Source organism: Drosophila persimilis, unplaced genomic scaffold (genome assembly GCF_003286085.1).
Source record: "Drosophila persimilis strain 14011-0111.01,24,50 unplaced genomic scaffold, DperRS2 tig00000653-arrow-arrow-pilon, whole genome shotgun sequence".
NCBI classification, from domain to species: domain Eukaryota; kingdom Metazoa; phylum Arthropoda; class Insecta; order Diptera; family Drosophilidae; genus Drosophila; species Drosophila persimilis.
The window spans coordinates 1,033,633-1,058,357 of record NW_020825330.1 but is presented as its reverse complement, the minus strand read 5'-3'; the positions used below and the strand labels follow the sequence as shown (position 1 = coordinate 1,058,357).

General features: G+C 46.5%; 3 protein-coding genes across 8 annotated transcripts; all 3 read right to left on the bottom strand.

Moving 5' to 3' along the window:
- Positions 1-729: 729 nt before the first annotated feature.
- LOC6597908 (DNA replication ATP-dependent helicase/nuclease DNA2) lies at positions 730-4,706 on the bottom strand. Its single transcript, XM_026991204.1, has 3 exons — positions 3,959-4,706; positions 2,855-3,883; positions 730-2,780 (listed from the first exon to the last, which is right to left on the bottom strand). The coding sequence occupies exons 1-3, from the start codon at positions 4,514-4,516 to the stop codon at positions 1,035-1,037; spliced, it is 3,333 nt and encodes a 1,110-aa protein (XP_026847005.1). The 5' UTR covers positions 4,517-4,706; the 3' UTR covers positions 730-1,034.
- A 1,626-nt stretch (positions 4,707-6,332) lies between these two features.
- On the bottom strand, positions 6,333-6,976 carry LOC6597876 (basic helix-loop-helix transcription factor scleraxis). Its single transcript, XM_002023000.2, has 3 exons — positions 6,723-6,976; positions 6,521-6,651; positions 6,333-6,451 (listed from the first exon to the last, which is right to left on the bottom strand). Exons 1-3 carry the CDS (start codon positions 6,917-6,919, stop codon positions 6,342-6,344), a joined length of 438 nt encoding a protein of 145 aa, XP_002023036.2. The 5' UTR covers positions 6,920-6,976; the 3' UTR covers positions 6,333-6,341.
- A 1,560-nt stretch (positions 6,977-8,536) lies between these two features.
- Positions 8,537-24,718, bottom strand: LOC6603943 (keratin, type I cytoskeletal 10). 6 transcript variants are annotated; one of them, XM_026991169.1, is made up of 7 exons: positions 24,461-24,718; positions 21,351-21,539; positions 14,976-15,083; positions 9,568-9,935; positions 9,179-9,317; positions 8,876-9,106; positions 8,537-8,783 (listed from the first exon to the last, which is right to left on the bottom strand). In XM_026991169.1, the coding sequence occupies exons 2-7, from the start codon at positions 21,486-21,488 to the stop codon at positions 8,718-8,720; spliced, it is 1,050 nt and encodes a 349-aa protein (XP_026846970.1). In that variant the 5' UTR covers positions 21,489-21,539; positions 24,461-24,718; the 3' UTR covers positions 8,537-8,717. The 6 variants fall into 6 exon arrangements, with proteins under 6 accessions (XP_026846970.1, XP_026846971.1, XP_026846973.1 ...); XM_026991170.1 differs by having other exon boundaries at positions 9,179-9,302; XM_026991172.1 differs by lacking the exons at positions 8,537-8,783; positions 8,876-9,106; positions 9,179-9,317; positions 9,568-9,935 and adding exons at positions 11,559-11,818; positions 11,904-12,267 and having other exon boundaries at positions 24,461-24,703.
- Positions 24,719-24,725: the final 7 nt, after the last annotated feature.

The window sequence follows — 24,725 nt, the reverse complement described above, 5'->3', positions numbered from 1 at the left end:
GCTGGGTCCTTTCCTGCCCACCGACTGTGGGAGTTTTTGGACCAAGTGAGAGGTATCGCAGAGTCGAATAAATCGACGCTACTTTCTTGAAATTTCATTTCGCTTTGCTTTGGTTTGGTTTTCTCCGGTTTGGGGACCAATCAATCTCACATTTGGTTACAAACCTCGCGCCAGGGGAATGGATAACATGGATAGCATGGGTGGGATGGGATGTGATGTGATGGGATGGTAGGACGATTATGATGTCGATAATCATGAGGATGACTCACGCCGGCCTGTGGCTGCTAAGTGCATCCGCTGCATATTGCCCCTTCCGACAGTTCTCCCACTTCACTTGGATATCTCCTGCTAATATGCATTCGGGGCACGTGTGGCACGCGGACAAGAGACCGGAACAGACTCCAAGGTGCCCCAGGAAGGAAGGGAGCACGGGCTTCAAAAGGGGTTTAACAAAAGTGAGCGGGTAGAGTAGTGCAAGCACCGTTAAGCATGTAACAGTGGGATACAACGACCGAAACAGGAACGTCACAGCTCCAACGACAACATTTAGGAATGTTTAGGGGGATGCTAAGATAATTTGTACATTTCCCGAGCTCTGTATAATTGAGTATATATTTCTAAAGAACTTTTGGGAAGCCAAAAACGTTTCCCTTGCGCGAGTAAAAGTTACGCTCAAGATTACATTTCAGTATGCACTTATCGAATAAAAAATTGAAAACAACATTTATATGTCCTGCCACGAGAGAGACGTTTTCTCGCTGATTTTATTAAAGTATGAATCGGCTTTTATATATGTTTCTTGGGAGCACGCCAGACGGCGATTCACTAATGATTTGCTTCTTTTTTTAGGGGTAGTTTCTTCTGAAATTAGTTTCCTTTAAGGATTCCTTCTTGAACATTGGCTTCCTTTAAGGATCCATAACGATCTATCGGTCACTTTGGCACTTGTAAATCTTGTATGAGTCCTTTAACTAATCAAAATCACTTGGAACTCTTAAAATGTAACACGAAATATATTAAAAAAGGATTAAGAACTAATTGACTAATGGTTCTACGAGGCGATTCAGGTCTGTGTGCAGACACTTCCAAGCAAATTCCAAACGACCCTCGATCAACGGCAAGAAACACTTTGCCGGGACGTTCTGAAATAGGGAGTTGAAGGGGCCATAATTCTTGAGGCACGTGACGTCGCCTAGGATGATCAGCTTCTGCTTGGCGCGTGTGATGGCCACCGTAAGGCGGCGCTTATCCTCGAGAATCTCAGCGGCTCGGCAGCGCTTCTTCTCCGTGGGATCGCGTCCAGTCTTGGTACAGCTGTAGATGATGATGTTCTTGTCGCGGCCCTGGTACTGATCCACCGTGTTGAACTCAACTCTGGAGTCCAGCCGTCCACCCAGTCTGCGCAGCAGCTCCACTTGGGCGCGGTAGGGGGCAATGACACCCACGGTGGACAGGTCGTATTCGGCGAGCTGCAGCTGGAGGAGAAGGTTCATCACAACGCCCACCTCGCAGGTATTGGTGTACTGTGAAATGCGGCGACCTTCCACTGGATGCTGCCCCACATCCGCCAGTTCAACTTCCGGATCCTTTTCTCCGTATTTCAGATCGATGTTGGAGTCGGCCTTCCCGAGCCACTGTAAGCCCTTGCCCACCGCCTGGCAGGGCAGGGAGCAGTCGCCGGTGTCCACCACCACAACGGCATTGTCCAGATGGGTCTGCAGCACGCGCTGAGCCCACACGGGTGCGTGTCCCATGTAATTCAGTTGGAGATGGGCCTTGGCCACATTCTCATTGGCGCATTTCAGGCCATCATCGTAGGTAAGCCTGTTGGCCAGCCGGGTGATTGTGCTGTTCATGCGGTACTGCACGCACAGCACGGCCGTGCAATTGGGCGAGTCAAGGCGTTCAAAGAGGGACTCGTCTGCTCCTCTCTTGCGGGCCTCGCGCGATTTAACGACCGGTGGCAGTTGATCTGGATCTCCGACCAGAACGAAGCGCTCGCTGTAGCATAGGGGACGCAGAATGGTGGGCAGCAACACCTGGGTGGCTTCGTCCACGATGCAGTAGTCAAACGTACGGTTTCGAAAGACGGCGTGACCCGTTCCCAGGCAAGTGACGCCCACAATCGCCGGCGTCTCCAGGACGCGTGTCAGGCTATCGACGGTGCGGCAGCGTCTGGTAACATTGGCCTCGCTGATCTCTTCCAGGCAGTCGTTAATGCGAGCGCTCTGGCCTAGACGGAGCATGGGCAGGCCATAGGCCATCAGACGATTCATTAGATTGTCCACCGCCGAGTGAGTGTGGGCCGTGATCAGGACGCTGAGATTAAGCAGATGCAGCATACGCACCAGGGCGACCAGCGTCTGGGTCTTGCCTGTTCCGGGCAGACCCTTGATCAGAAAGTGGGTATTGCTGCTGAGGCAATGCATGACGGCCTCGTTTTGCTGCTTGTTCAGATATTGCAGAATGTGAAGACCCTCTGTTAGAATGATATCGGGCAGGCTGTCAAATGGTAAGGGCGGGTCCAGGGCTACAATTATGGAGCGCAGTTGCTTGGCGCGCAGCGTGGGGGCGAGCAGCATGCCGAGGTTTGTGTAGTTGAATGTGCTGAAAGTCTGCGAGTCGTGCTTGTCCATGATGAAGGTCTCCTTCGCATACTGCGGTTTGAGGTCGCGATCCAGGGCGACTGTCAGGCGCCGGCACTCCAACGAAACGATGATCCCAGAAGCCACGGCCATGCGCGATTCGGTGCTGATGACCACATACTCGCCCACATCGAACTGCAGAAGAGAAGAAAAATAGATTACACACTGATGATTTCAGTGAAGGGAGATCCCCAGATCCTAGAACATACCCCACTGAGATGTAATTGTATGCTGGGATCGACCTCACGTGCCAACTCCAAGTTTTGCTCAAAGCGGCCGTCTGTTTCGAGCGCCAGTTGGCTGGGATAAAGCTTCAGCTGTGCAATGGCTCGTCCCTGCTGTTGGCGCGAGACGGGATCGTCCGTCCAGATGGAGTGCTGCTTAAAGCTCGCGCGTGAGTGCTTATCCTCGAGGGCCAGTATACCGCACCAGTGGTGGAAGAACTCCTGATCCTCGTCGGCTAGGTGCTCGAGAAGTGTCGGCATAAGGATCTTCATTGAATGCGAGTCCCCCAAATGCAGTATGTTATCCCGCTTGGCGTAGCTGGCGCACAGCGTCCTGTACTCGCATTGCGTGCATGCGCTGTGGTGGTGGATGGGCTCGGGCAGGTAGAGGTCCTCGATGTCCTCTTCATCGGCGACTGAGCTCTTCACCTCTTTGACTAGATATTTTGCCAGATCGTTGCGCATCATGATCAGATCGCGCATCTCGTTGCGCTTGCCGAACACCTCGCGCATCATGTTTTCGCGCAGGTAGAGCAGTAGCCCGGAGCGCGTCTCAACGCCCAGGGCTGAGTGCATCATCTGGTATAGGATCAGCTGGCCAGTGTGCTCCATGGAGAAGGTGGAGCGACCCGTCTTCAGCTCCAAGGGAATGGGATCATTGGCTGTGGTGACGGACACAGAGACGTCCACTTTGCCCTTGAGGCCCAGCTGGGGTACCCACAGGTTCTCCTCAGTGTTCTCGATCCGCTCAATGCGTCCGCGAAAATTCACTGGTGACGGAATTACAGGCGTCTCCCCAAGCACATACTGCTTGGCGAACCTAACGATGGGATCGACGAACCGCTGCAAATCATTAATTACCTCATCCTCGGTGAGGTCGCCGGCATAGAGGGATTGGGCCAGGGAGGGGCTCTGCAGCATATAATTCAGGATAGTTTTCACATGGGAGCGCGTGTAGTGCTGCTCGGAGACCACACGTTGGAACAGTTCGTGCACCAGTGTGCCAATAATCATCTGCCGAAGAGTTTCAAATGAGTATCCCGCTCGGTTAGGTTAGGGATTGTCTGGGCTTTGCTGCTGGGTACTCACCACACGGTTGTTCCAGTGGAGGCCGCGAAAACGTTCCTGCAGCACCGTCTTGCGGCGGCAAAAGAGGGAACCCATGACGGTGGTGCCGGATACTAGAAAATCGGGATTGGTCACACAGAAGCCGTCCTCCTTGTCAATCACATAGACGTTCTGCGAGGGCTGCCACTTGGCCAGAAGCGAAACAATATCGCCCTTCTTCATGTCACACATATTCCACGGCGAATGCACGAGGCACTCGGCCGTCTCTGGATCCTCGGCTAGGCCGGGGCTCTTTTTTACTAACAGTCTGACGTTGTAGGATTTCATGTCCATTTCAAAGTCCTCGATCACGCAGCGCTGCCATATGGACAGGTCCAGTTTATGCGGGGACACAGCCGCATCCATCGCCGCCTCTAAAGCACTCGCATCGAAATCCATATCGTCGTCCCAGCACTGGTTCTCCCAATCGTCGCACAAGTCCTTGTCATTTTTGAACTTCTTGACCTGCGCTTGGCTGGTGCCTGGTGAGGCAGATCTGTTTTCCTTGCTGGGCGTCAGCACGCGCTTCGGAGTCGACATTATTGCCCGAAAATGTGTTGAAGAATTTGTTTTAAACCAACGCCGAGTTCACAAATATTTGGCGCAAATATTTGTAGCTTGTGAAAAAAATTATGACAAAGAAAAAATTCAGAGAGCACAGTCAGGGCACACACGATAACGGACTTCCGAGACGTCCGAATATTTCATAACTTTTTCTGTTAATGTTTCCTTAGAAAACGCTTTTTTGTGTGTTTTTTTTTCGTTGTTCGCGCCATTTACATCTCATCAGTGTGACCGCGGACTTATCGATAAAATATACCGTCCGACTGCCAGAAATATACCGAAACATACCGTCTCATTTAAAAAATATAAATATACTGACGAATTCAAGTTATATTTTACATATTCCTCGTTTTTGATCTTCCGTGGAATATTCTCAGCTATATATCACATAAAGGCATGCCTACATAATTTTATCCGATTATATAATCAATTTCCTACATGACTGTTTAAATTTAAGCTTTCATCCTTATTGCATTGCATACAAAATAAGGTTTAAGCTAAAACAGTCAACAACAATTTCCACTAAAATTATTTGTTGCCATAGTAACTACACAACAACTACACATTGGCTACATAATGTGAAGAAAAAGAGGGTATGTAGAACAGGCAAAACGGTCCAGTTATTTATCCCATTGACCCAGTTATTTATCCCATTATTTATACCTTGCCGATTTTGCCTTCAAGTTATGTAATCGGTTAATATTCGTACGAACCTTGCGGTTCGCGTTGGTTGGTTTTGTCGATACCCTTTTTATAGCCCATTCAAAATTACGACTCATTTTTGCGTTGTGGCAAAGAGCAGCAGTATAACCATCTGACCCTCAGAAATACCTCAAAAATACCGATGAGAAACAAATTTGAAGACATGTCGTACATACATGCGTCCGCGTTGTCAGATGAACAGCTGTTCGGCCAGCTCCCTCAACACCACAGAAAGTGATAATCTTCATCGTGTTGCTTCGACTTTGGTATGATTTTGCTATGGTTTTTTATACCGAAATATACGGTCTCCCTTTTGAAATATTCCGTAAAAATTTACTGGTCGACAATGGGTTAATCGTTCTCTGTCCATGATCGGAAGTTAAATTTGTCGATTCAGATATTCGATTTGATATAAATAGCTAGGCAGGACCCTCCGGTGTAAACTCATAATTTTATCCAATCGATAAATCAATATTTTACCAGATTGGTTAATTTTAAGAACTCTTCTTTAAATGAAAATGGTCCTTTTTTGAGAACGTCAACTACACATTTGAATCCAGTCGACCAGAGATAAGCTTCGCACCAAAGTGGAATTTTTAAAAATGAAATAGTGAAACTGTTTTGAATGTAAAAAAAACCTCCGTACAAAAGTTTCTATACCCTATGTTCTTTAATAGAATTTAAAAAATTTAATTTAATGAATTTATTTAGCGCCCATGTGGCCGGGACAGTTGAAAATAAGGCCACTCGGCCTTTTATCTTAAATTAGTATTGGTGAAAATTCTGCGGTAATGAATTAAATTAAAAAATCTATTAAATGGTTTCTCTACATATATTAATTTGCTTATATTAAATTGCTTGCAAATTGAAATATTTTCACAACTGACAAGAAACACAACAATGCAGCAGTTCAGCAATAGATGGCAGTGCCGTCAACCGGCGTGCAGCTGCAGTACATATCAAGTCCAACAGATGGCGCCGATACTGGGCGGTTAATTTGAAAGAATTTGCCAAGGCTGTTTTAATTTAAATAAATACCGCGAAATGCATTGCAATTGCATTTAATCTAGTCTTAATCTGATTACTCCATATTGTTCCGTTACTTGCTTTTCAGGCAGAAAGTGCAGATGCTGATGCGTCTGGTGTGGCCTCCTGCTCCACCGCCCTCGTTTTCGTACTTATGTAGCAGACAAGGCTGAAAATCGGTTCCTGTGGGAGGGAGAAGAATTTCAATGAGAATACAACTGAAGGAAGGGTATTCCAGTCCAGCTCCCATACCTGTCTGCAGTGTGCTGCTCAGATGGTTGATGTAGCTGCTGGCCAGGCGGATGATCTCGATCTTCGAGAGCTTGCGATTTATTGGCTCCGTGGGTATCATACTGCGCAGGGCCTCATAGGCGGCATTGACACTGAGGGTGAAGGTGTAGGGAGAACGGCTTAGAGCTGCTCTATTGTTCTATGGGTGTGTTCCTTGACTCACTTGAAGGTCCTGTAGCGCTCCCTGGCATTGATCTTCTGTCTGGGTGGCCGTCTCCTGCGGCCTCCTGTCTGCGAGTCCTCGGAGTCGCCGGCCCCTCCACTGCCACTCCCATCGCTTGGACTCAGGCTGTGGCTGTGGCTGTCGTGGGTGAGGGCCATGAGCAGATAAGAGGCAGTTGCTGCTGATGAGATCGCCATCCGTTTGCCTCGACGATTGCTGACTGAATGTAGCACGCAGCTTCATCAGCCTCTGGCACCGCTTCATCAGAGGTCCAGCCTCTGGTCCGCTGTTCTGATGGCCTGCTGTTCCAATGGGTCTCTGCTAAATGAATTAAGTCATCGCCAAGTGACGACAAATTGTGCATGAAGAGAAACACACAACAATAACGAGAGCATTTCTTACATTGCCTCAGCGCGCACTTGTCAAAACAAAGCCGGACAACTAGCTCACTCTCACTCCCAGTCTCCACTCCCCGCCATCTCTTTCTCTCCGGACAAACGAAGCACTTGTACAATATTAATGGCCTGGAAGCGAACTGATCCGATCCGTCCCAAGGATAAGTACCCATCTTCATTTGTCCATCGATAATTTGTTTAGCCAATTTATTTGTTGGTTTTGTGTGCGGCCTGCAGCCTGGAAAACGGAAGTGACCCTTGCGGACCCTTGCCCCTGGAAGAACACACATGCCACACATGCGTTCAAGTGCGGCATGCGCTGCCGTTGCATCAATCTGTGAGTCAGTCAGTCAGTCAGTCAAGCAAAGCAGTTCCGTGGAATGTTCCCAGATGGATTATCCTGATATTTATACACTGGCAATCACACAGCCAATAAAGAGGTGTTACTTTTAATATTAAGAATCATTTTATTTATATTTTATACACATTTTGTCGAAACACATTCACTTAGGTAGCTAGAAAAAAAGTCATAATGAGAAACAAACACAATTCGCTTAGGAGTAGAGGGAGAGGCCTAAGAACAAATCCAGTTGGGGGTGATGGGGGCAGTGGGGCTGGTCACAAAAATGGGGCGTGGCATGTCGATCGATTGTGTACATATATTTGATACGAGTATATCTGTTCATTGCGTGTTTGTGTGGGTGAGTGTGTGTGGGGGTGACTTTTGTGACCGAAATTATAAGTTCAAAAAAATAATAATAATATTAATAATAATAATATATGATCGAGTATATTTTTATTCTTGGGTGGAAACTTGATGTGTGTTTTCCTCATCTGCAACCTCCTCTCCTTCTTCTTCTTCTTTTCTCATTTCGTTCTCTTCATATTTCGTTTTTCGTTTAAAATAATTAAAAATAATAGTAAATAAAACACCACAGTCATGATTTTTAATAGAACACAAAATATACACAAAAATTGTAGCGTGGAGTGGACGATGGGGGAGTACAAATTAAGGAAAAGCTCAAGGGGGGAGGATGTGAAAACTTGCAAATGGCAATATATGTATTTACAAAAGCCGAAGAAAGACAGAAGACAGCCCTAGGCGTGGCCTGAAGTATTCCGATTCAGATTCAGGCGTTTCTATAGATATATGTATATGTTATATAGAATATTCATATTCATATAGATATGTGTTTCTTGTTTTTTGTTGATTTTTATGTTTGTTCATTTTTATTAAAATATAAATAAATTTATTCCTTTGATTTTCAGTATTTTCTTTTCTTTTTTTCATGTCTCTTCTTTTTCTATATTTTGTTATGAAAATTTTGCTAAAAGATTAAAAAAAATTAATGTACATTGCCAGAAGGTTTTCGTTGTTGTTTTTTTTTATCAAATGAGTGGCGCGTGATTGTGTGTGTGTGTGTGTGGTTGTGGGTGGTCGAGAGAGTGAAACAGAGAGAGACAGACAGAGGGGACGCGGAAGGGGATGGGGGCAGTGTGTGATCTGCTGCATTTGACTCTGTACAGTTGAGTGTGACTTGACTAAATCGGGCGAGGGCGTGGCCAGTGCAGGGATGGAGCCAAGGCCAGGACTCGGTCCTTAGATCAGCGCCGTTATCAGCTTGGCCTTGAAGTTGACGAACTTCTCGCTGGTGGCGGCCACGCGCTGCAATTAGAAGGAAAAGTATACGATACGATTACAAATCGAGTACGATCGATAAGCGACAACTAAGCTATCGAAAAACACTCTTTGCTTACCAGAATCAAATCCTGCACCAGATTGGCCAGACCACGATTGGCCAGCACGACCAGGCGCGTCACGGGGCCGGGAATGCCCTCGGTATAGCCATCGGCATTACGGGTGCTGTCTCCGTCCGTGTCGTCGGAGCCGAGGCTGCCGCCGCCGAGGCCGCTGCTGCTGGCACCGCCGCCGCCCACGGAGTTGGCGGCCTCATCGCCCTGCTGGGTCTGGACGCTGCCCGAGAAGAGCTAAGCAGATGGAAGAGTGGAGTGCGGAGTGAGATTAGTGGATCTCGACTGGAAAGAGGGGTTACCACTCACCCGCACCACATCGAGCAGGAAGTTGCCGGAGCCGCCGGCTCCCAGGCTATTGCCGCTGGGCGAGCCACCGGCACCGTTGCCGCTTGATCCACCGGCCAGACCCGCACCGCCGAAATTAAGGAACCTTTTGAACAGATTACTATTGGGTGGGTGTGTGCATTCATTCCATTGGTGTGGTTTTGTTGTTTTTTGTTTTTTTTTGTTTATTGTTTGTGAAAAGGGGATGAAAGTGTGAGATTAGTTGAGTGTCTTGGGTGGAATTTTCACTAAAAAGTTAATGCCATCGATAGACTCTAAGACTCTGTTCTATCGATAAGTGATGTGATGGCCAATTCACGGGTGTAGTCATGTGACTCCTGTACTCCTGTACGTATACGGAGGGCACTTACCTCTTGTTGCGGTCATCCAGCTCGGCCGTCTCCTCAGCCGAGTCGAGGGTCAGCTCATCGATGGCCGGCGACTTGGACTCCGACTGCTGCAGATCATTGGTGCTCAATGCCTTCACATCACTGAGGCTGGCAGTTGGTGAGGAGGAGGAGGATGTGCCACTGGATGTGCTGAGTGTGGGCAGCTCGTTGTTGAAGCTCAGCTGAATGGGTTCGTTGGACTTGAGTGGAATGGGGGCCTGGGCAACCGGCGAGGACTGGGAGGCAGCGGCGGCCGCCTCCGCCTCCTTGACCTGGCGGGCCACACGAATGGTCTCCTCAAGCTGTTTGTTAATTGCCGACAGATCGATTTGTGTATCGGTGGCGCCGTTCTGTGTTATCGGGAGATTTCAGGTTGTTGCGGGTACGGGTGCGGGTACGGGTTCAGATTCGGGATTGTCATTGGTTTTTATGGTTTTTTTATTTTAAAAATTTCGAATTTTGCGTTGGTTATGTGCGATTGTGTGTGTGTGTGTGTGTGTGTGTGTGTGTGTGTGTACAGAGGGAGGGGGTTGGGCAACAGGGAGCGTGGAGCAAAGGGTTGAGGAATAAAGCAGAGGATTCGGCGAAGTGTGGTGTGTTTTGTGTGTCGAGTGTCCAGTGTCGAGAGTGTGTGTGTGTGTATGCGTGTGGTGTGATTAATGTTGAGGTTGAGGTTAGGTTGAGGTAGAGAGGGAGGAATTTTATGGCATGTTGTTTTAGGCGATTTGCACAATCGATTTGTTTGATTGATCGATTCATTTCGTGTGATGAATGGATAAATGCACGTGCACAAATGCGTTCGATGTATTTTTGTATACATTTCGATAGCGATATCGATTACGATTACAATTTCGTTTCGATTGTTGTTTGATTGTCGAATGATTTGCAGGTATCGGTTGTCAGTTATCGGTTATCAGTTTATCGTTTGATTGTTTTGTTTTTTGTGAGTTATTGATATTGCACAAATCGAATCGGGTTTTAATGGAACATGAAAATAAAGAGAAAAAGATACAAAAATAAGCAAAAGAGAAAAACAAAAGGAGTGGAGTGGAGAAGGCAGTATAGGCAAAACGGAGCACTAAACATTAACAAAACAAAAAACCGATCCATCAAGATCAGGCGACGAGATGGCACCAAGCCCAGGGCTCTCCGGATGGTATATCGAGTATTCGATAGTCTTAATCGGATTGCTTCAAAGTTACATATCTCTGGACTTGAGAGGAGAAATATCTATGTACAAGAACTATTGTATTGGAAGAATGGAAATTGTTGCTCATCTGTTTGTCAACTCTTTTGTTTTTGCTTCTTTGTTCTTGAGAGCGGCAGAAAGACGATTGCAATAGACGATCAGGAATGCAGGAATGCAGGAATGAATAAATAAAGATATACGGATATATGTAGATCGCTTTTGTGGATGCTTTGGATGGTGAGAAGTCGGAGATGTGAATGAGGGTACTCATGAGTATGAGGGAGGATTGCTCTCCCCAAAAAAAAGAGTGACTCGTTTCGATCATGTGAGCAAAATGCATGACTCTTTTCCCAAAAATGACGAGTGGTTTTCGCAGACTGTCTGGGCACCAAAAGTGTGGAATGAAAAATAAAATATATATTGTAGAGAGAGAGAGAGAGAGAGATATGTATCTGAAGCGGGTATGTTTTCAATAGCAAAAGTCATACGAGAGAGGGGTAGTAAACATTAATTCGGTATATTTGGAAATGTATTAAAAACATGTCTTACACAACTAATACAATATAAATGTCAAATATATTCTTGTAAAAAAACACCTACTAGCCTAGGGTCGAGTGAATGAGAGTGTGCATGGGAAGAGGTACAGATGTATAGAGACAGATGGAGATATAGATAAATGTAGGTAGAGGTTCTGAGTATAGGAAAGGACAGAGGCAGATAAAGTACAGTCAGAGAGAGAGAGAGAGAGAGAGAGAGAGACAAGTAGCGAGCTTAAGACATAGAGAGGGAGAGACAGAGACAGATATTTCTTGTGCTTGTATGTGTGGGTGTGTGCTGAAAACCAGTGTGGGAAAAGTAATTTCAAAACAACTTTCGTGTTGGTTAACAATGCTAATATTTCATTTCATTTCCTTGAATATAATTTCAACATTTAAGCGAATCTGTTGGAGGGGAGGCTGTTGTGGTCACATGTGGCTGTGGCTGTGGCTGTGGTGGTGGTTGTTGTTGTTGTTGTGGTTGTTGTAGGGGGTATTCTTTTAGTCGCTGCACAAAAAAATTTAATAGATAGAAAAACCAATTTAAATGCCATTTCATCAGTTGGTAGCGAAGCTTTTTTTAGTTATCTCACAGTTGTTGTAGCAAATGGAACGCACATTTTGTTTGTGACTTTACAGCGTGTCAGTCGACTCAGTGGTGGTTGAGATGGTGGTACTACTGCTGCTGCTCTTATCCACCGCATCGATCTCGTTGTCATCGTCGGGCTCGAAGGTCGGCAGCTCGATGGTCACTCGCGTGCCACTGGAGTCGCTGGTAGTGGAGGTGTTGTCACCCTTGCTGCTGGTACTGGTCTCGTCATCGTCGTCGTCGAAGTCCGCATCGAAGCTGGTCCTCGCCGCATTGGCGCTGTTGCCCTGGATGGCCGTCCGGAGCACCGTGGGCCCTAGGGTGCGCAGCAGCTTGGAGATGATGCGGTTCGCTTGCTCATCGATTTGCTACAACAACCAGGAATCATCGATGGCGGTTTCGGTTTCGGATTCGGTGTGTGTGTGTATCGCAGGTGGCAGGTGGCAAGTGCATAGGGGGCGGTTGTTGGGAGATTAGTTTACTTGAGTGTTGTTACATACATGGGAGGGGGGGAGGTGTGGAGTGTAGTGTCAGGTCAGGGGTCTTTGCTGAAAGGAACTTGGAAGTGGGCTGGGGTCTCTAGGGTATATCAACAATAAGAATGCGCAACAAATGTGGTGTGGGTGACATCTACAAGGATATCCAATGGTTCGAGTGATGTCAAGGTGGCTTGTGACTGGTATGTGGTTCAATGTTGGTTCAGAAACGGTTCAACAAGTGGCTCTCTAGATACATTTCTAGAGAGAACGCAATCCCAGTAATTGTTTGAAACATGCTGGAATCGTGGTTAAATCAGAAGCTTCAAAAGCATATTAGGTACGCACCATCCTCGCAACGGTTTCTACCAGATTTATACGATGAGGATTAAAGTTCTATAACTTTGAAATTGTTTCTTGAACCACCATTCCGAAACTTTCCACCGTTGAACCGTTTTCAAATTTCTATCGAGAACGATGAGTGGAAATGTTTTCTGCTAAATGATGTTTCGATGATGCCTTCTCCTTCTTCTTCTTCTGTGGATGTTCTTGTAGCTGTTTTTGTTGTTGTTGTTGTTGTTATTTCTGTTGGAGTAGTTGTTGTTGTTGTTTTTGTTGTTGTGGTGGTGGTTGTTGCTTTAAATCCTTAGCACTTTTTCAGATCAATCAAATACTGGCAATAATTTCGTTATGTTGCCCGTTGTTGTTGGTGCAAGGGAGGTTGTTGTTGTTGTTGGAGATGTGGTTGTTGTTGTTGTTAGATTATCTCTGGTTGTAATAAAATAATTGGTAGAATTTAATAAACGATTGATATCGGCGATGATGGTTAGCAATTGTGGTTCGTCGATGCTATTGTTGTTGGGAAACTGGATGGCGGTTTTGGTAGGTACTGGAGGGGGATTTTCAGAAGAGGTTGTGGTGGTGGTAGTTGTGGTGGCTGTTGTTGTTGCTGGCGCTGTTGTAGTAGTCGCTGGCTCCAGGGAGCGCGGCAACAACTGGCTCGGAATCTCCACACTTTCGGTGGTGGTGGTGGTGGTTGAGGTGGTTGTAGTGGAGGTGGGACTGGGACTATATGAAGATGCTACTAAATTGGGTAAGCTATCACCTTTAGTTGTCGTCGTCGTCGGCGTTGGAGTCGGAGTCGTTGTCTCTGGCTCAAATGTCGGCAAATCGATCTTCACCCGCGAGCTGTCGTCGCTGCCGTTCACCTTATTGGTGGCTGCTGCTGCTGCACCATTCGAGCTGCTGCTCGGTGCCACTTCGTCATCGTCATCGTCATCATCGAAATCGGCATCGAAATCAGCATCGAAATCGCTGCCTGGCGTCGTCATGCGTCCGCCTGCACCGCCTGCACCACCGGCACCGCCGCGATTGCCGGCCAGTATGCTAGTGAGCAGGCCGGGACCGGCCACCCGGATCACTTGGGCTATAATGCGATTGACTATCGAGTCGATTTCCTATCGGGAGAGCACAAGAAAATATGCAACAAAAACTTTCAACACACTCGAAAACTGAGCTCCATGATTGCTTGGTGGATGATGATTCTTTGGTGGTTGGTGGTGGTGCTCCCCACATGAGATGCTGATGCTGATCTTTGTTGTCGATAGTGTCGGTTTATTGTTTATCGATTGTTTCTGTTGCTGATTGCTGACTGATTCATTGATGATGAGTTCTTTGGCCAATTTTTGAATGGTTTTGTCTCTTGGTTTTTTTTTAGTTTTTGTTTTTTGGTTTTGATCGTTTGCTGAAAACTCGAAGTGAGATTCGTATTGCTGGGCTATATGTGTGGGTTAGTTGGGCTTAATTGTTGTGTCTGTGTTGTGGCGTGTTGGTTCTTGGTGGTGCTGGCATGCGGAGAGGTGGCTGGTGGTGGTGGGGTGGGTTGAGTGCACTTTTTCCAAGCCCCAGGGACATGCAAATCAAGGAGAACCGAGGGAGTAGGCAAATCCAGCTACTAATCCACTAATACCCGATATCAGAATGTGCCAATGTGTGGTTCGGGGAAGGCCTTAAGCTATATCTATGCATAGAAGTATATATTGGTTAGATTTTCGGGCTGGGGCTGGGCTCCTTGGTCTGGCCGGCGAACTCCCCATCGGGTTCAAAGCGGGTCAACTCCTCGGGTAGGCTCTCATAGTCCTTATCGCTGGACGGTCGCTCATCTTTGTCACCATTTTTGTTGTCGGAATCGGTATCGGTATTGGTAGTGGTATCGGTATCGGTATCGCTATCATCCTCATCCGACGGATGTCTCAGGATTGTCGGATCAAATTGTGGATTGAGAACCGTCCCGAGGACGATAGGCCCGACGCGTGCCAGCACATTATTGACTAGACGATTGATTTGCATATTGATCTCCTACACGGAACACATATTTCATTTCGTTTGATTTAGTTGAGGTGTGACTGATTGATTGATTGATTGATTGATTGAGTGATTGCCTAGCCCTAGTCTAGTCTGGGTCTGGGTCTGGCTCTGGGTAAGAATAGAGTTAAGTGTCTGAGAGTGGGGGCTTGTGAAGACAGACAGAGGGAGACCAGAGAGAGAAAGGGGGGCGGGGTCTGATATATATAGTACATATAGTGCAGTTCGATTCATACCTTGGTTATATCCGGAAACAGTTCACGCAGCAATCCAATCGTTCTTTTATTGCGATCGGCTATCAATTGTTCTTGATCTTTGGCGCCCAATGTCAAGACATCGATTTCCTGTAAAAAAAAAAAACAATGAAATAATCAGACTATCGTTAGAGTTAGAGTTAGAGTTCGAGTTAGAGTTAGAGCGTCTCCCACTTGTACGTCTATTGCATAATCTGGCAGAGAGGCAGCTGAGGAAGATGAAGTCGAAGACAGAAGACAACAACAAAAATGCCCCGAAGTGGCCGCAAATTGACAAAAAAAGAAACTTTCACTTTAGACAATGAGTCTCTCAGCCTTTGGCTCAGTGACTCTGGCCCTGCCACTGCCCCGGCCACTGCCACTGTCACTGCCCCTTGTGGCCCCTTTGTGCAATCAAGTTTCAAGTGTAAATTGTAATTTGTAATTTGTGATTTGTATGTGGTTTGTTTTCGCCTCTTCCCTGTGGTTTCTTCTATCGCTGCAAGCGTTTCCCTGCACCACATTGGGCTCCTGAGCCACTAAGTGGGTGGCTCTTGAGCCCGAGGCAGGGCACAGCTTCAGCCTCTCCGACAGCGAAATGACTTCACAAAAACGTTGTTAACGTTAATGGGCTATTCCGAGCAGAAACAACAACAACTCTCGGCTAAGCTTTGAAAATATTGCACAATAAATTATGAAAATTGCATTAAAATTGCATTTTGTGGGGGAGTGGGTGGAATGAATGAATCACTGAATCACTGAATAGGTGAATGGGTGAGTGGCTGGGGCAGGCAGCAACTAACTTGGACAATCAACAGCACGAGTCACTAAACATGCAACAGCAACAGCAGCAGCACCAACCACTTCTTAGTCGCAGCAGCAATTGTCAAGGTGCCAGGTGCTGGGGACGGGGACGGGGACGGCGACGGGGACGGTGAATGGAGGAATGGGGCGCCCAAGCAGCACAATCTAATAATATACCATCAACACTTTAACAATTGGAAAAGTTTCTTCCGCCCCTCTAACTTTTCCCTGAGAAACAGAAGAGGACAGGGGCAGGAGCAGGAGCAGGGGCAGAGGCAGAGGCAGAGGCGTCCATTTCAATATCGGACAATGCAAGAAGATAAAACCTACTCAGAGTTGTTTATGCGATACTCTAAGCGATAGAAGCCTTTGCGATCTGTAGAGGGGTTTCGATATTTCCTTTGAAGCTGGCTCTGAACATTGTTGGAAGGGGGGATCTATTGAAGTACTATATATAGTCTCTGCGAGTACTATCAGTACTGCATCTGGGATTAGTATCTCCGCTGCATACAATGTACCTATTGTTTGTTCAAGGATTGAGAGTTTCCTATTGTATTTAGTTTGAATAATGAATAGTCTTTTATTGGAGGTATTTGCCTTTGTTATATCTGTACTTTTTCCAAGTAGAAATTGTAGAAAATTATAGCACAGCCCCGCTGCAAACCCCATCTGTATGTCACATGGCCCATTCCCCCATTTCATTTCGGCAGAGTATCGCAATGCAATTGTCACGTTTTCCAAACTGGCAAAACTTTCGGAATGCCTCGCGCAGAGAGCTACTTAAAGGTAAAAGATTCGAAGCGGAATGGCCCCAGTCCCAGACCCCAGACCCAGTGCCGGTCCCCAATCATTCTCGGGGCTCATTCAGCTGAGAGTGTGGCTCCTCCTGCTGTTGCAACCCTCCCCTGATGTTGCTTCTCTGCTCTGCTGTTGCAGTGTTTAATTGACTCAAAAGTCGGTGCGGAAGTTGACTTTTACACGCGGGCGGAAGTCAGCAAGCAGCAGCGAAGATGATTACGATTATGATTATGATGATGATGATGATGGGGCGGAGACATGGCATAAAGTAAACTTTTGCTAGTTTCGCCAACAAACTGTTGCCACTTGCCACTTGCCATCTGGCAGTCCCTGTCTCTGCCACTCTGCCACTCTGCCACAGTGCCTCTCTGAAGTATTCATCATATTTTAAGCTGTCTGTCAGTGTCAGTTTAGTGCGACAATTGTTTGGATAGACAGACAGATAGACAGACAGAAAGTACTTGGAAGCAAAAGTTGCCATTTTTATGGGACATCTTAATGAATTTCAAATGAGTTCAAGTCCAGGAGGCAGCACCGGCCAACGTCATTAAAGCGAATGCTGTGAATTTTAAGCAGCTGCCTCCCCAGTCCCGAGCCACAAAGCACCGAGCCCCAAGCCCCAAGCCCCAAGTATGTTGGGAATTTCAAGACACACGCGGAAGAAGCGACTGCCACTGCCACTAAATTGGCAGGCGGGCCGCTCGAAGGCTTACAAATGTATGTACATATGTGATATGTACATAAATATGTATATATGCCGGATTTTATGCAGAACTCGGATCTGCGATTGGTGGGCAATGGACAAACTCTCAGACGCCACTGCTCTCTTAGCATTGCAAAACCCCAGCTTCAATGGGACAGCACTGTCAACCATCTCTCAGTGAATTCTTGAGCAGCAAGCAGACCAGAATGCGCCGGGAATAATATCCCGTCGGATCCCAATCCGACGTATGTATAACAGAATCGAATGGACTCTTGACTGGAGCTGCTCACGCGGCCAGCTCTAGCTTCATGCTCCTAATCGATTCGAACGCTCCACTCAAGCCAGAGCCAGCCAGTGATAAAGAAAAAAGCAAAATCGAAAAACGTTTTTGAATAGGCTCCAACAGACAGCCATAGCCAGACAGCCATAGCCGTAGCCGTAGCCATATCAATTGCCTTGACCTTAACCAACTTAAGGCGACTCTAAACTTGATAAAAAATACCACAAATAACTGTCATACACATACGTACACACATAAATACATATATAGCTATCTATATGGCTACATGGCAGTCGTTTGCGTATTCGTTTATGAAAAAAAAACCTCCAAAAGCAATCAAAGGCGAAGTCGAGTCGAAAACTAGATTCGATAAGCGACAAATTACGCATAAATTAGCTATGCAAAAAAAAAATTTGATATTTGAAATAAAAAAAAACTTTTGGAACGATGGAAGATTGCTTCAGAAGAAAAAACCAAATGCAAAAAGAATCGACGAGTATCAGCGAGAAGGAAGCTTGAAACTCCACTTTGGACATTGACTAACACTGTCCTAGGGCCTAGCCAACAGTGTTGAACTGTTGCTGGCTAAGTGACTCCAGCCGGGGCCACAAAAATCAATTTAATTGCAAATGCGACCCCCCGTCATAGTGCGTGGCGTGTCGCTACAGAGCGGGACACGCCCATCGCTAATCCATTGAGGGGCGGTGGTCGAAGTGCTGCTAAATGCTGCTTAAGGCTTAGGCCACTTGCCAGCAAGTTAAAGGCCTTGCTCAAGCAGCAGCAGCCGCGAAGCTAATAAAAAATACACGACACAATTAAATTAAATTAAATTAAAAAAAAAAAAACTGAGAAAAACTGGAATTCGAATTCGAAAATGAATAAATCAAATCATTGGATCATTGAATCATTGGATTGGATTGGATAATGCCACGGTATTAATTATTCTCAAGAGTTTGCCAATAGCCAAACCAAACATTTACCTCTTGCCTTCAGAGAGGGCGTATTCAGGATCAGCATCACCCTCCAGGATTCACCCTGCCCAATCCTGCAGCCAGTAAATAGGGTCTCCTGCTCCTCCAATAATAGATGGGGATGGGGCAAGGGTGCACTTCGATTTGGAGCCGCCAAATCTAGTCTTTCATTTCGGTTTGCTTCTTCATGACTGAAAAGGCAGCGCGCGTCTCGTTTGGCACTTAACAAAAATGCAGCTACCAACAAATTGCCAGAGCTACGAGTAAGCCCCCAGCCCCCCCCCCCCCATCCACCATCGCCCATGCCCCGAGTGCAGTTGCCACAAATTGCGATTGACAATGCGGCGGCATATGCGTGATATGTGTGCAACAGACCGACCACCGGTGCAGGAGTGGGAGGAGGGGCAGGAGGGGTAGGCAGGGAGTCTAATCTTACATAAGCGGATAGTCTGCCGAGGGGATGGGGAGTGGCGGGGGACTTGCACTTGGCAAGGAATCAAAAACGCTGTCGTTTGTGGGTGCAAAACCAAAGAGAAGATGACAGTGATACTGACAAAGAGAGTTCGAGAGGGAAAGAAGGTTATGGGGCACAAAAAGAAAAGCATATTAGTGGGGGGAAGGGGTGTGGTAATTGTCCCTTTTGTTGTACCCTCTCATCGAGTCCAGGTCCAAACTGTTTGCCAATGAAGGAGAGTGTAAGCGAGTATATGCGATTGGGATATCTGATTTCCATAGCCAACAGGATAAGGATAACGGATAACGGATAAGGGATAAGGGTAAGCCAGTGTTTGCGTTGTGCCCCGGGGCAACCGGTTATTGTTATGTCATTTGAGCCACGTGCTGGGGCGCCAAGGAAGCCAGCAAAACGAACAAAACGACAGAAAAAATAAAGAAAAAGAGACCCGGTCACAGTCACAGTCACAGTTACAGTGCCAGACAAATAGACAGACAGACAGACAAACAGACCAAACAAAATAGCAACTGCTGCTGCTGCTGCTGCTGGCACACACAATACGATTCGTACGAGAGCACAATGGAGATATCATTGCAGTTGACATCGCTGCTGCATCAGAAAAGGAAAACGGAAAATTGTCCATAGATGTGGTGCCTCCTCTTCCATAGAGCTACTTAGTTGTTAAGAGGAGGGGGGGGGGGGGGGCCTGGTTCAATCATCATTGTCATCCTCTCGTTAAATGATTTATGGCGCAAGGCATGTCAACACGCCGAGATGAACATCATCTGAAGACAGCCCTCCTCCACGCCCTAGACAATACAGATATACAGATAGATAGCTATAGCTATAGCTATGGCGTGTGGGTCTATACTCTATACCTATACCTAAAAGTGAGTAAGTATATACTATATCGGCATCATTATCGTATCATCGTTTTGTTTGGGCTACATTTTGACCTAGTTTTTGCTTTCAGCCAAAGCCGCAGCCGCAGAAACAGCCACAGCCAAATTGGGCAATGACAAACGCTTACAACTTTGTTTAAAATTTTCGTTTGGGTTTTGGAATTTTTGTGGGCCCCTAAGTAGATGTAGATGATATTTCAAAACGCGTGGGCGATGCTCTTAATCGTAACGAGTGGAGCAATCAAAAGGTTGAACAACTATTGGACGATGGAACACGAGATTGATTTCAAGAAGGGAGTTTATCTATGCAGAAGTCCTTTGAAAGTGTTTAAAGCCTTCACAAATACAAATCTAATACTCGGATCTAATGCAATGTTTGGCAAGTAAATATTTATAAACAAAAAAGAAGGGAGGGGGACCAGTGCAGACCAGACATTTGTGCAAATTTGTTGCACAAAGTGAAAGTCACAGAAATTGACATAAAACAATGCTAAAACGCAGACCGAACAAAAGAGTTTTTGGGTAACAAATTAGCACAGGGGCTGGCCAGGTAGTGTTAATTGGCCAGCACAATGGTCCATGCTGCATGCTCTATGATCCATGGACGATGGCTTTGACGATGATCGAGCACGAAACTGTGGCCGTAATGAAAATGAAACTGAAATTTAAATTGAATTGGGGACTGCGTACTGGGGACTGGGAATGGGAGTGGGAATTGTCGGGGAATTGTCGGGGAATTGTCTCGATGGCAATTAAGTAATAAAATAACAGAGAGCTGCTGCTGCAGCTTGCCCAACACTCGGGCCGAGTAACCCAAAAGTCCGGTTTTGAGCGGTAGATAGTCGACAGGCCAACAGGCCAACACCCAGCAGCAGCAGCAGCAGCAGCAGTTGCCAAGTAGCCAAGCAGCCAGCTGAGACTATAGCTGGCCTAAAGGAAACAGGTAACAAGTGTGCCAACTTCCTTGGAACTGGTTCGACTCGCAGCCATGACAGCGACGTCGACGCCGAGAGCTGGTCACGCAGGTCCGACCGGGGGCCCAGAGACCCCAAGACCCGCATTCGGGCTCCGTCCAAAAAAGTAAAAGGAAGTTTTTTGCGCCTCACCAAAACCCGTTGCTTGGGTGACGCTCTCCACTGATTTCCGCTCCGAGATCTCCAACGATCACTGGCCGGACTCCGGAGCAGCTTACTCATCCAACTGCAAATTTGTCTAGCAAATATGGTCGAAAGGGCAGCAGAGGCAGCAGAGGCAGCGGCCTGCAGCAGCACGCGCTACTCTGAGCGTGGTTGGGTACGAAAGTTTATCGAATATCTTTCCATCTTTAGATTCTCATAGCATAAGTAAACTTATGAACAGCATCTCCGTCTAATCTCAGATGTTTGGTGGTTAAGTCTAGTCTGGGCTCTAGTCACCTTCCTTTGTTCTAGAACTTGTTTAGCTACCCTCGTGGTGGCCGGACTTACCTTGCCATTGGCCAGGGGTATCTGCAGTACATCCAGTTCCTGGTTGCCGGCGGGCTGGGGCACGGGTACGGCGCTGATCAGGCAGACGGCGCTGCACAGGGCCAGCGCCAGAATTTGCTGTCTGCTTGGCTGCCTCATGGTCTAGGGTCTGGGGCGTCTGTCTGTGTATGTGTATCTCTATAAATGGCGCTGGAAAGAGAGGTGGCCAAAAGGTGCATATTAATTAATGAGATACACAAACACAAAGATACAAAGATACACAGCAGCAGTATCTGCTTGTGGACAATCGATAAAGGTCGTCGCATTGACCTTCAGATGATGCGGCAGTTTTTTTCCTCTGTTTCTTGTCCTACACCCAAAAACCGATGTCAATGATCAACGTTAAACGTTGAACGTTGAAAGTTAAACGTTGTACGGAGTTAAAGCCAAAAACTCGTGTTATTTGATTTTGATGTTGGTTCGGTGTTTGGCTTGACGGCTATATTCTCGCGTCCCAAGGTCCCTGCCGATATGCGGATGCTAACGATAATTGTCAATAGGCAATAGCGACTATAGTGGCTGGTGTGTTGGCTGGTTTTTGGTCAAGTTTAAATATTGGACATTTCTTGGGCAACACGCCGTATGAGTAATGCCGCGTGCAGTATGTGGAAACGGCAGCCGCAGCGGCAGCGAGCAATTTACTCGTTTAAATCACAACAGAAAGCGCGGCAATAAGAATTATGTAATTTTTGTTGTTGTTTTTGTTTCACTTTTTGTATTTTTGTATTTGGCCAGCAGCAAACGCTGTAGCGGTAGCTGTGGCTATGGCTGTGTGCGTTTGTGCAAGTTTTTCAAAGAAATTGAATTTAGGCAGAGAGAGAGAGAGAGAGAGAGAGAGAGAGAGAGAAAGAGAGTAAGAGAGGTGGTGCGAAAAGCACAGTAAAGTAGGATCCATAATTACACACAAAAATGTGGGAAAATATGAGCAAAAATGCATTAAAAAAGCCGTCGAGTCGCGACTCCAATTGAAGGGTTAGAGCGGAAGGGTGCCGGTGCCGGTGTCGGTGTCGGTGCCGGGTCGCAGCTAATTTTCGCTCGGTCAACAGACCCCGCACTTCCCTCCTGCCACACGGCAGGCAGGTGAATGATGAATCATGCAGATGAGGGGAGGGGAGGGGGGACCTAATGACAATCTTTTATTGGAGGTAAAGCTAAGTATACAGTGGGGGAAACCGCTAATTAGAACTGCTTGGACTTTGATATGCGAGTACTCACACTCCCGGCACTTGGCAGGCACAAAGGTTAAATGCTAAGAGCGAATCGGACTGACAAATGTGGAGAGATAGTGTTGGGAACCATCTAAAAATCCCACACTTAGATTCCACAGAGAACTAAGAAAAGAGGTGGCCAAAGGTCAAGGGTTTCGGAACTAATTGAAGAATTTTAATACTTCGAAATGAACTTGAAAGTCTATAGTTTGTTGTCTTTCTTTCCACCAACCTCCCTGATGGCCTGGTCAATCAATCCAACAATTTGGCAATGCCAAGGGATAGAGGAATAGGGGGAGGTGTTGCAGAGGGTACCAAAGAAACACTTTTGCTCGCCAGTTGTGTTTTGCGTGGAAACATGCAACATGTGGATGATGGCGAAGACAGAAAGAGGGAGGGAGAGGGAGACTTGGCTCAAAGGCTGCTAAGGTGGGGCGTAAGCGCCAAAAGCAGACAAGACAGAGAGAGAAAGATAGAAAGAAAGAGATGGAAACGGAGACGGAGATGGATAGAGAGAGGAGAGACCCAAACCGGCAACAACAGAGCCACAATGTTATGTCATCTGCCAGCTTTTGCTTTTACTTTCGAGCTGCTGTCTCTCTAACTCTCTCTCTCTCTCTGTCTTTCGTTTTGAGTTTTTAATTTATGTTTTTCCATGATCCATTTGCTTCTAACAATTGTCGAAAAGTGATCATCGATCACCCCATCGATCGCTTCAACGTGACTGGACATATTCATTTGCCAGTATATGGGTCTTTGCATACAGACCTTTTTTATTGTTGTTTTTTATGATTGCTCGTTGGCTGGTTATTGCAAAAAATTTGCAACAACAAAAGAAAATCATTAAAAAACACACAACAAAATGTGGCATTGAGTGCATGCATCGACATGGACATGTCGCAATTAAAAAACAACACCGAAAACAAAACCAGAAACAGAAACAGAAAACTGTAATAAGGCGCCAAGGAGGAGAAGACATCGAGGAGGGGGCCGAGATTTGGCAACTTGGAGCTGAAACTATGGCAGCCAATGAGTCGGCAAATGGCAGACTGGACAGCCCTTCCTGGCACACAAGCAGACGGACATACGGACAGACCATCTCTGGGCATGGGAAAGCCCTGGGGATACGGGGCGTATGAGTAATGGGTCGCATCTACATAAGAGATTGCTTGGTTGCATGATGTTGAGAGCGATCTTCGCTCATTGATCTGTGAATTCTGAGTGTTCTGTTCTCCTTTTGCCCACTACCACTCCCATTTGGTAGCCTCTTCCCGTCACCGACTTCGCCCACTCGAAACTCGACAACAACACGAAACACGAAATACGAAAAACGAAACACGAAACTTGGAAATTGGCAATCAAAACCGTTTTCTGTTTTCTGTTAACCAACTCGCGCATTAATTGGGTAATCGAGAGACCTGGTGGAATGAGTGCAGCGCAAATGCGAAATGAGACAAAACCGAAAATAGTCCATCACACGCGTCATAGTTGGGGGTTTTGGGGGTTTTTTAGCGCTTTTGTTTTGGCATTTTTCACAAACAGAAATTTCTTGTAAAAGTGTAAGTCACAGCAAAAAAAAATCATGTAGAAAAAATGAAAAAAACTGTAAGTGGAAGTGCAAATGAAATTTTTGGTTAAACTTTTTCATAGTTTCTTTTGGAATTTTCTGGCTTGTGCCAGCAGTTTTTTGAGGTTGATGTTTTTGTTTGTTTTTGTGTTGGTTTTTGGCTTTAATTTGTATGTTTGTTTTTGTTTGTTATCGATGGTTTATTTTGAATTATTTTTGGGGTATCCTCACTATAACCGATCGACACACGACGGAGAAACGGAGATACGGATAAACGGATATACGGAGATACATACGCGTTGATCAAATGCCTGCGGGGGGCTGGGCTTCGTCCAAAACAGCAAACAAACACGAAAACAGAAACAAAAAAGGGTGGCAACAGGTGGCAACAGTTGCGTGGATCCGTTGGATGCAACACAAAAACAATCAACAGTGTCTTGTGGGTCTTGTGGCTTATCGACGAGTGCTGTGCCTGCTCTGCGATGCCTGTGGTGCGGTGCTGTGCCTGCTCTGCGCTGCTCTACGCTGCTCTATGTGGTCTGGGCTGTTGGGCCTGCAATT